The sequence below is a fragment of the Aphelocoma coerulescens genome, chromosome 27, assembly GCF_041296385.1.
Source record: "Aphelocoma coerulescens isolate FSJ_1873_10779 chromosome 27, UR_Acoe_1.0, whole genome shotgun sequence".
Classification (NCBI taxonomy): domain Eukaryota; kingdom Metazoa; phylum Chordata; class Aves; order Passeriformes; family Corvidae; genus Aphelocoma; species Aphelocoma coerulescens.
This window is the reverse complement of record NC_091040.1, coordinates 2,314,622-2,325,927: the sequence shown is the minus strand read 5'-3', so window position 1 is coordinate 2,325,927 and position 11,306 is coordinate 2,314,622. Positions and strand designations below refer to the sequence as shown.

General features: G+C 67.5%; 1 protein-coding gene across 1 annotated transcript; it reads left to right on the top strand.

The window, feature by feature from the left end:
* The first annotated feature begins 6,458 nt into the window (after positions 1-6,458).
* Positions 6,459-7,535, top strand: NEUROD2 (neuronal differentiation 2). The gene has a single exon (XM_068996690.1). It carries the CDS (start codon positions 6,459-6,461, stop codon positions 7,533-7,535), a length of 1,077 nt encoding a protein of 358 aa, XP_068852791.1.
* Positions 7,536-11,306: the final 3,771 nt, after the last annotated feature.

Below are 11,306 nucleotides of genomic sequence, written 5' to 3'. Positions count from 1 at the left end.
AGATGGGAGTGTGAACTGGAGTGGAAAAGCCTCGTGAAAATGATCCCGGGCGGCGGCGGCGGCACCGGGCACGAGGCGGCACCGGGCAGGCGGCTGCACCGGCGAGGCCTCACGTGTGGGGTCGGGGGGCTCAGCCCCCGGGACACCCCCGTTCCCCCATCCCATCCCAGACCCGGTCCCCAAGCCATGGGGACCGCTCCATCCCTTGGCCATCTCCATGGCGACTCGCTGTGCCAGGCGCATTGCCATGGCAACGGGCCGGGCCACGCAGCCTCGCCATGGCGACTGTCGTCATCGCGCTCTGTCGCCATGGAGACCCTCCCCATCTCCCCAAATCCACTCCCTGCCGGGCCCCCCCACCTCGGGGTTGGGGTGGGGGTGCTTGTCCTCGGGGTGGGGGTCCCCAAGGGCACCTGGGAGGCGGGATGGGGGTCCCTGGTGTCCCCAGGGATTGGAGCACCCGGGGATGGGGGGAGCACCCCGAGGTGCCCCACACTGGGGGTCCCCTGTGCTGCAGGGCTGGCGGGAGCAGCTGAGCTCTGCGATGGCAGCACCAGGCTGGACCCGCTCCCAAGGGATGTGGCCTGAGATCCCCTAAGATGGGACGTGGCACCCCCAGCCCCACAGCTCCAGGTCCAGCCTTTGGCCTTTGTCCCTGGTGCCACCCCGGTGTCCCCTCACCTGTGCCCACCTGTCTGGCTGAGGCCTGACACACTCAGTGCACTTCTGGGAGGGCCACCAGCCGCCTGTCCCTGGCTTTGGGGGGCAGGTGAGCAAGATGGGGGGTGATAGAAGGGGACCTGGCTACGGGGAGCCCCAACCACCCCCGTGTGCAGCTTCAAACCATGACATCCCCCAGCACCGGGCCCCAGCAGACCCTGAAACGGGCCCAGGCAGCCGCCATCAGCCATGGGGGGTGCAGGGTCCACTGCCAGCAGCCCCCACTCAGCCACGCCTGTACCGGTGGCACTGCCAGTGTGTGCCCCACAACCCACCAGGGCAGCCATGGAGGGGCTGCTGTGGCCACTCCTGCAGCCTGGTGACATCACAGCCCAGTTGTGATGTCATAGACTTTTGTGACCTCATCAGGGTGGCCGTGTTACCTCACCAGCAGCCAGATCTGCTGGTGGCACCATGGCAGCTCCCTCCAGCCCTGGCTTGGGGTCTCCTGTCCCAGCCCCCCAGCTGTTCCCAAAGGACATCTGGGTGAACACACCGGGTGTCAAAGGAGCACGGGGCAGGGGGGACAAGTCCCCTGTGTCCCCACGCCGTGATTGTCCATCCCCAGCCCCACATGGAGCCGCAGCTCCGGCAGTTTCCCACCGGGCAATTCCCAGGTGTCATTTTCCTAATTAACAACGTATGGCTTAAAAAGCACTTGTCAAATCCCTGGCCTGTGTGTGGCTGCAAGGGACAGGCTGGGGGGACAGCCTGGGGAGACATGGGGGGGACACAGGTCAGGGATATGGGCAGGAATTCGGATGCTCTGGGAGCAGGATCCAGTGGGTGAAGCAGCCACACCACAGCCCCAGGGCTGGCACAGCATCTCCCCATCCTCCTCTGGCAAAGGATGAGGGGGTTCCCTAAACCCTAAACCCCCCCCATCCCAGTTCAGCCAGGCCCCCGTCTCTTCTCTCAGTTTCCCTCCTCCATCAGCTTCCTCCTCCCAGGCTCCCCACCCATGACCCTGTGTCACCACTGCAGGGACTTTCAGGGACACGGGGATAGGCAGGGCACCACCCACCCCTCCCCATCCCCCAGATCCCCCCACCCGCAGCTGGGGCCCTGCTCACCCGGTGACTGGAAGATGCCCGGGGATGGGTCCTACGAGGGAGGAGCTGCTCCAGGGACCCGGCCCAAAGGCAGCGGGGACAAGGACGGGGACAGGGATGGGGACAGGGATGGGCTCAGCTCTTGCTCCCGCCGCTCTCCTCCCCTCAGTGACATTCCCGGCGGTGGCTCCGCCGCACGTTAGCGCATCCATCTCTCCCCAGCCTTCACCTCCCAGAAATATTGCAGTGCAGAGCCGGCTCCATCTGGCAGCGGCCCCCGCCTCCCCCCGCCACCGCTCGCGGGGAGATGCCGAAGCCGGATCCATCGCTCGGGCCCCGCATGGATCGGCCTCGCTGAGGGGCAGCAGGGACCCCACCGGCGATGGGGGCCAGCTGGGATGACCCCCGTGCCACACCGGGGAGGGGCAGCGTGGCCTGGCTGAGGCAGTGGCCGTGGTGCCACGCGCTGGCCTCACGCTGGGGATGCGGCAGCGGCTGAGCCCTGGCAAACTCGCCCCACGCGGGGCCCCTGGAGCCGCCACGGGCCCAGCTGGCTCCCAGCCGGGTCCCAGCACCACCCAGCACCCGGCTCCCACCACTGGCTCTGCCAGTGCCAACCGGCCTCCGTGCCCTCACTGTGTCCCTCCCCATGGCATGTGTCCCCCCTGGCACGCACCTCGGGGTTGGAGCTGTAGGCAGGGTCCTCGTCTGCATCCATCGCCTTCCTGATGGAGGGAGGGAAGGGACACGGAGGATGGATTTTGGAGGAGGAAAGAGCTTCACGCCTCAGCCAAACTCCCCACTGTGCCTGCCTGGCACCGAGGCCACCAGAGACATAACTGAGGTGGCCAGGGAGCAGAGGTGGCAGTGCTGGGACAGCCTGTCCCTGCACACATCAGCGTGATGGGGAGCAGAGCCCCGGGGTCACCGGGCCGGTCTCTCCAGCCTCCACACCCAAAAAGGCAGCACCCAGCCCTGCCCCTGCTCCTCCCTGCTCCCCTCCGTTCCCACCCTGCTCCCCAAACTGTGCCTGTTCTTGGATTCACATCAGCCTCACCTGCCCCTGCTGCACAGGGCAGCCCCAGTTCCCGTGGGATGGATCCTGCTCATCCAGCCCCTGCGCTGCCAGATCCCTGCTCAGATCCCTGCTCACCTCCCTGGGTGAAGCCCCCGCCCAAAGTCACCCAGGGACCACGATGGGGCTGCCCGTGCCCTGCTGTGCCCTGTGCCATCACCGGCCATGGTGGGAGGGACAGCACAGGGACAGCACCGGGATCCCGCTCCTGCCCTCTCCTTGGGCCGTGTCCGGGCACAGTCTGGCCCAGGGCACCCACGAGGCAGTGGTTTGGGTTTTCATCTCCCTGCTCCCCTTTCATCTCCTCTCCCCGTTTCATGTCTCCACTTTCTTCTCCCTCCAAGCGCTGCGCATGCTGATGAGCCTCACGCCGGCGCCCACCCTCGCGCTCGCCGGCTGCTAATTAGGCTGTAACGGGTACACTGGGCCAAGGGCTTGTGGCTTGTCCCTGTCCCCATCCCTGTCCCTGCACGGGCCAGCTCGGCCACTCACACTGTGGCATCTCCTCAGCCTCAGGCAGACTGAGGATCCCCACTGGTCCCCCATGGGCCGTAAGTCTGATGCCAGGAACCAGGGCACCGATGGCTTCGCTGCCCTGACACCTGGGGAGTGGCCACCCTCTAAGGGCTGGGTGTCCTCTGGCCTGGGGAGCGATGGCAGGGGAGTGGGGACTTACCCAGAGCTGGCTCTGGTGTGCCACGGGCATCAGGTGAGGGTGGGCTCCTGGTGCACGGTGATACCTGCAGGTCACCCACCAGCCAAAGGAAGATGGCAGCAACAGAGGGAGCTGGACAGTGCTGCGGGAAAGGGATGTGTTGTGCCAGGAGGATGCCCTGGAATCGGCGCCCAGCATGGCACCGGCACTGGCAGGGCCAGGGTGGGCCCTGCCTCCCCGCGGGCCGGCTCCAGCCCAGGTGCCATCTGCTCGGCCGCAGCCGTGAGTGACAGTCGGAGGGTTCGGCAACGGCAGTGCCGGGGGGACACTCGCCACCGGCAGAGCCCCTCTGTCATGTGCCAGCCCCGGCACCTGCACCAGGGGAATGGGTACCACCGATGGCCCTGGCACAGCCCCGGTGGCCGGGCATGGCCAGCCCTTTGTCTGCATGCGGGCACGGCCACAGCCACCACTGTCGCCGTGTCCACGCCGTGGCCGTGCCACCCTCGCCTACTGTGCATGGCCAGTGTGTGGCACCCAAGCCCTGCCCGCACCCCTCAAGCCAGGCAGGTCCTGACCCCCCGGGTTTGTGGGGACGGAGGAGATGCAGGACACAGCATTGACCTCAATGGATGCAGTCAGGAGCGGGACGCCGGGTGATGGGATGTGGCTTCTGGGGACATCGTGTGCCCATCTGGGTTCCCTGGTGCTGCTGTTGCTGCTCACCAAAAGGGCAGCAGCGATTTCTGGGTGCACAGACACCGCGGTGGGGACAGATTTGGAGGCCGGAGGGTGACAGAGCAGTAAGGAGTTGCCCGACAGACAAAGGCCTCGTTGGCTGTGCCACGGCACTGCCGGGCCTCGGCCACCACCAGCGTGGGACTGGCATCCGTGGAGGCTCAGCCCCCGCGTGCATCGGGGAGGGTGTGAGTGTGCCAGGGGGGTGTGTGTGTGTTTGTGTGAGCACAGAGGGTGCCAAAGGCTGCGTGGGGCTGCGCCGTGGGGTGGAGGCACCTTGGCATGGCTGTGCAGCCAAGGGGGTGCCAGCGGGTCCATGTGCCGCCCGCGTGGGGACACACAGCCCCGCAGACACCAGCCCTGCCCACGCCACACCTGCAGCCCCCAGCCAGCACCGGTGTGGCCAAACTGGGCACTGCCACCACCACCACCATGCCCGGCCACAGCCGCCAGCCCGTGCCAGGCCCTCGCCACCGCAGCCATCGCCGCTCGGCTGCCGGCTGAGGGTGGGGACGGACCCGGGCGAGCCGCCGCGGCATTTTGCAGCGAGCCGCAGATGCCAGCTCCCAGCGAGGGTCCCCGTGGCATCTCCCCCCTCACCCCAGCGCCCGCCTGTGTCCCCGCCACGCTTGGCCCAGCCGGGATGGTCGGTTTTCCCGCTGGCTCCATTGTTCCTCCCGGCCCCGCCATCGCCTGCATCTCGCCCGGGTCCCATTTTGCGGCGTGTAGGCAGAGCTGGAGATTTGGAAGAGGTTTTTTTTTTTTCTTCTTTTTTTTTTTTTTTTTTTTTTTAGAGTACAGAGTGACAGATGGCGAGTCCTCCTTCCCCAGAGAGACAAATCTCCCTGAATGCAAGCGCATGTCAATCATTAGCTCTCATGTGATAGCTCTCGCGCATGACGTGCCAACCATATGGCACTGGCAGCAGAGCTGGTACCCCCTTTGCTGGGTAGAGATGCCACTCTCGCCTCCTTTTGGATAGAGGACTGCAGGAGGCTGGAGCACCTCAAGGAGCCGCGTCCCGCTCCCAGAAGATGCTGGGAACAATGAAATAAGAATTCCTGCGGTCCGCCCGAAGGTGAGTTATGTAAGAAGTGGAGGGTTGGGAGGGCAGCGGAGGAAACTTGAATGGAGAAAAGGCAACTTCCATGTTGATTTTGTTTCTCCGCCACGTCTCGCCCTTTTTTCCCCCCATCTTTCGTTCTCCCCCGGCCCTCGGTTTTCCCACTCCCCGCCGGCCCCGCTGATGGGGTTTTCTCCCCCCGCCGGAGCCCCCCCCAAGGGGGGTTGTCGGGGTTTCGCCGTCCCCGGTCCCCCCCCCCGCCCCCCCCCAGCCTGGGCGCGCCCGGGGCGCCGCGGTCCCGGTGGGACGGAGCGGGCAGCGGCGGCCGAGCGGCATCAACGAAATCAGCGCGGAGCCGCCGCGCCGCCGCCCCGGGGGGGCCCGACCTGGCGGAGCCGCCCCCCCGCTCCCCCGCGGCGCCCCCGGCCCCCGCCCCGGGCGGTGCCCCCCGCCCCGGCCCCGCCGCGTCGCCCGGCCCCGGGGGCGCCCCCGGCAGCGCCGCCGCCCGCGGCCCCCGCGCTCCCCCGGGGGGGCCCCGGCCGCCCCCGCCGCCCCCCGCCGCCCCCCGGTTGGTGCCGCCGCATTTTACGGGCCGCGCTCCGGCGGCCGCGGGGAGCCCCGGGGCGGGGAGGGGGAGCCGGGCTCGGCTGACCGGGCCGGAGGGGGTACGGGGGGTACCTGGGGATGCCGGGGGGGGCGGCGGCCTCGCCTCGACCCCCCCGGCCGCGGGACGGCGGCGGCGGAGCCGCGGCCGGGGCCGCTCCGCGCCCGCGGCAGCGAAAAGTTGGAGGCGTCAAAGAGGGACCGGCGACACCGGGCCCGGCCCTCGGGGCACCGTGGGGGGGGGCATCGGGCGGGACGGGAGCGGGGGGGGCGCGGGGGGCTGTGCAGAGGAGCGGGAGCGGGGCGCGGGCGGCGGCCGCGGGGACCCCGGCGGTGGGGCTGGGGGGGGTCGGGGTGGGGGGGAATCGCCGCGCCCCGAGAGAGCCCCGGTGGCCCCGGGGTCGGGCAGCCGGGGCGGGGGGCAGCGGCGGGCGGCCCCGCGCCCAATTCGTTTTCGCCGGTCCCGGCGGGTGGGAGCGGGGCGGGGGAGGGGGGGGGCGGGCGGCGGGGCCGCCGGTAACGCCTGGCTCTTTGCCCCCCGCTGCAGCCACCATGTTGACGCGACTTTTCAGCGAGCCCAGCCTGGTCCCCGAAGTCCCGAAATTCCCCGGTTGGGCCGAGGAGTGCGAGGACGATGCCCGGAGCGAGAAGGAGGAGCGGGCGGGGAAGGGCTGCGCCCTCCCCGAGGAGCCGCCCGAGGGCTCGCTGGGAGAGAGCAAGGAGGAAGGGGAGCTAGGAGGGGACGAGGAGGAGGAGGAAGAGGAGGAGGAAGGCCTGGAGGAGGCGGAGGGCGAGCGGCCCAAGAAGCGCGGCCCCAAGAAGAGGAAGATGACGAAGGCGCGGCTGGAGCGGTCCAAGCTGCGGCGGCAGAAGGCGAACGCCCGGGAGAGGAACCGGATGCACGACCTGAACGCGGCCCTGGACAACCTGCGCAAGGTGGTTCCCTGCTACTCCAAAACCCAAAAACTCTCCAAAATCGAGACCCTCCGCTTGGCCAAGAACTACATCTGGGCTCTCTCCGAGATCCTGCGCTCGGGCAAGCGGCCCGACCTGGTCTCCTACGTGCAGACTCTGTGCAAGGGGCTGTCCCAGCCCACCACCAACCTGGTGGCCGGCTGCCTCCAGCTCAACTCCCGCAACTTCCTGACGGAACAGGGGCAGGAGGGGGGTCGGTTCCACGGCCCCAACGCCGCCTCCTTCGCCGTGCACCCTTACCCCTACCCTTGCTCGCGGCTGGCCGCGGCGCCCTGCCCGCCCGCCGCCGGCCCCGGGCCGCACGGGTTGAGGACACACGGCTACTGCGCCTCCGCCTACGAGAGCCTCTACGGCAACACCTCCCCCGACTACAACAGCTCGGAGTACGACGGGGGGCTCAGCCCCCCGCTCTGCATCAACGGCAACTTCTCCCTCAAGCAGGACTCTTCATCCCCCGACCACGAGAAAAGCTACCACTACTCTATGCACTACTCGGCGCTGCCCGGCTCCCGCCCCGCCGCCCATAACCTGGTCTTCGGGTCAGCGGGGATGCGCGGGGGGGTCCACTCCGAGAACATCTTCCCCTACGACATGCACCTCCCGCACGAGCGGGGCCCCATGTACGAGGAGCTCAACGCCTTCTTCCACAACTGACCCCCCTCCCCACACCCCTCCCCATCGCCGAGGTGGCGGGGAGCGGGGGCGACCCCCCCCCCCCACACCCCCCACCCGCGGCGGCCCCGCGGACCGGCCCCCGGGGCTCCGCCGTGGGCTTTGGTGCAATATGGGGACCCGGCCCCGGCGGCGGGTCCCCGCGCCCCGTGGGGACAAAGTGCTTTTTTGGGAGGATTTTCCCTTTTCCTTAAATTTTTATTATTGTCGATTTCGTTATTTTTAAAATGTTCGTTATTTATTACTATTTCTTTGTTATTTAATATTATTTATTTAGTTATTTTATTATTATCGCTATTATCAGCACTATTATTATAATAACTATTATTAATTATTATTGTTATTATTGTTATTATTATTATTATTTTCCCCGGGGGAGACGCCTCGCACGGGCCGACCCCCCCCGTCCAGCCCGCCGGAGCCCCCCCGGTGCCCAGCATGACCCTCTGGGTCGAGCCGCTTCGTTTCATTTTTAATTCGTTTTAATTAAATTTTATATCTTCATTTTTAATTCTTTTTCTTCCCCCCTCCCACCCCCATTTTGGGCCGTTTCTCCCCTCCCCAGCCCTGACCCCGACCCCCCCGCACCCCCCCGGCATTGGACACCCGCTGCCCCGGCCCGTGGGAGCGAGAGGAGCCCGCGCTGCGGCGCGGAGCGAAACTTTCCGAAGCAATAAAGAGGCGCAGGGAGGAACGAACCCCAATTTCTATCTATGCAAGAGGCCCGGCCCGGCGGACGCTCCGAGATGCACTTTGCTTTGGGGGGGCCCCGGCCCCGCTCCCCGCCCCGGGAGCTCCTCGCAGCGCGTGTGTCAGGACGTTTTTTACCTGTTTTAAAAACTTGAAACGGAAAAAAAAAAAAAAAAAAAGAAAGGAAAAAAAAAAGGAAAAAAAAATGATAATAATGAAAAAAAAAAAAAAGGAAAGTGACCATCCCCCGCGGAGCCGCCCCGGTTTTCCCGAGCTGGCGGAGCCGGGAAGCGCAGCCCTCAGCTATGCAAGCGGGGCTCCGGGGGGGCTGGCGGGGCTGCGCCCCCCCCGCGGCGCCCGGCCCGGGGGTCTCCGTCCCGGTTTGCCGCATTCCTTCAGCCGGGAGACGCCGGGAAGCCGATAATGCTTTTTTTTTTGGTTGGGTTTTCTTTGTTTTTTGGGATTTTTTTGTCGGAACCTGCCCGCACCACCTTCGAGAAACCAGCATTTTTAGAGACCAGGGAGGAGGAGAGGAGGAGGATTTCTGAGAAATGTTTTGAAAACGAAAAAAAAAAAAAAAAAGGAAAAAAAAAAGAAAAAATAAGGGAAAAAAAGGAAAGAAAAAAGTTTTGGGAAAAAAAAAACTAAAACGGGAAAAAACAAAAAAAAAAGGGAAAAAGAAACAAAAACCCACAAACCGTTGTAGCAAAGGGGACCCGCTGCCCGACACCAGAAGTGCTTTCGTGTTTCCGTTCCGTTTCATTTCGATTAATAAATATTTATGGCCAACGATATGCAAGACCCCCCCGCGCCGGGCGCCGCTCCCGCTCCCCGGTCCCGGTTCCCTGTCCCCGTCCCCACCGCCCCGACACTGCTCGGCGGCGGCGGAGTGCGGGGGCGCGGGGCCGGGGGGCCCGGCCGTACTGCATGCACCGGCCCCCTCCCCTCCCTCCCGGGGCCGCCCTCCCCCCCGGCCCCGCTGGACGCTCGTCGCCCGGTCCCGGCCCCGCCAGGACTCGTCGGCCGTGACGAGCCGCCGCCGGTGCGATCGCGGCGAGGCTGTAATTACCGAGCGTCCTTCGACGGCGATTAATAAATATTCAATGTTGACTCCGCCGCCTTCGCCGCTTTCCTTCCGCCCCGGGGGCACCGGGAGCACCGGACGGAACCCCCCCCCCCCCACCCACCCCCCGGCGGTGCCACCGCCGCTCCCGCCGCCCGAATGCGCGGCCCGCGGGGCGGCGGCGCTGATATAACGCGGCTCTGCCCCACGGGTGTCCCCCCCGGGACCGGGGAGGCGGTGTCCCCCCCTCACCAATAAAAGGCACCGGGATCCGGAGCGGCGGCCCGGCTCGGTCCGCCGGCGGTGACACCGCTCCGGTCCCCTGGGAGCGGGAGCTCGGAGCTTGGTGCCCGGGGCTGGCACCGGGCCGCGGTGCCGGTGGCCTCGAGAAGGGAGCGCGGTGGCGGTAGCCAAGGCCGGGTTCCTCGGTGGCGGCCCCGGGAAGCCAGTCGGCTCCCGGCGCGGTGCCCGGGGCTTGTGCAATCGATTCCCGGTGCTGCTTCCCGATGGAGCCTCGGCGCCGTGCCCGGTGCCGGTGCCGGTGCCAGTGACGATGCTGGTGCCTGCTGGAGCCCCGGGAGCCCCGGCGAGGTGTCGGTGCCAGTGCCGAAGCTTGTGCCGGTTCCCGGTGCCGGCGCCCGTTGGAGCCCCGGAAGTTCCCGTGCCGCTTCAGGGAACCGGTGCCCATGGGAGCCCCGGGAGCCCCGATGCGGTGCCGGTGCCGGTGCCCGGTGTCGTTCCCGGTACCCGGTGCCAGTGCGGGTGCCGATGCCCGGTGCCGGTGGAGCCCCGGGAGCGCGGCGCGGTGCCGGTGCCCGGCGCGGAGCTGTCCGCTGCGGCGGTGCTGAACGGGCGCCCGGGCCTCTTAACGGCCGTCGGTTCCTTCACCGTCCGCTCCACCGGGGCTCATCGCCACCCGACGGCCGCCAGCACCGGGCAGGGTCGGGCACTGGGCTCCGGGTCTCGCCGGCCACGCGGGTCGCAGGGGACGGTTCCCCGCGGGATCACCGTGCGCCGGGGCCACACAGGGGCTGCGGGGACCGAGCCATCGGTTTCCTCCCGGGAGAGGAGTCCGATACCCGCTCCCCGCAGCCCCGCGGCTTTTGGGGATAAACCGGGCCGGTTTACGGTCGGGCTGTGACGGGGCTGCAAACTGGGGCTGGATCCAGCGCGGCCCCGACGTGCTGGGCCCGGTCCCAGAGCCACCGGTGGCGAGGAGTCGGGCCCGGGCCGGGGAGCGGATCCGCCACGGCCCCACGAGCCGCTGCAGCGGCCCCCGACCCCCCGGCACTCGCCGCTCTCCGCAAAGCAGCGGATTCTCTTCCGACGGCTCTGGCCCGAACATCCTCCCGGGACTCGTTTCCTCGGGGAAAAAAAACCCGGGGGGAATCGATGGGGCCGGGCGGAGGCTCCTTGGGGCTGAGGCTGTCGATGTGCGGCCCTTCTGCCGTCACTCGCAACCAGCAGCACCGGGGCCGCGGCCCGGAGCAGCGGCGGCGAAGGGCGGATGCCCCTGCGGAGGGGAGGAGGGGGACGCGGGGGCCGGGGGCTGCGGGGGGGCCGCCGACATCTGCTCCCGGGGCCGGCTATGCCAGGGGGTGCTGGCCCCGGTGGCGGGGCTGCGGTTTATGTTCAATTGTCGGGATTTTTGTTTCCCCCGTGCCCGCCGGGCCCCGCCGAAGATGCGGGAACCCGCCCGGCTGCTCCGGCGAGGCCCGGCCCCGCAATGCGGCCCCGCACTCGCTGCACGGCCCCGGTGTAAAGCTCCGGAGAACAGCTCCGGCGCAAAGCTCCGGTGGAAGGTTTTGGTGCACGGTCCCCGTGAACGGTTTTGTTGCAAATCTCCGGTGCCCGGCCTCGGTACAAGGTTCCGGTGCCCGGTCCTGGTGCCCGGCTCCGAAACACAGCCGCGGTATAAAGCTCCGGTGCCCGGTCCGGATGACAGCTCCGGTGCCTGATCCGGTGCCCAGCCCTTCCGCCCGGCGGCCCCGGTGCCCGGC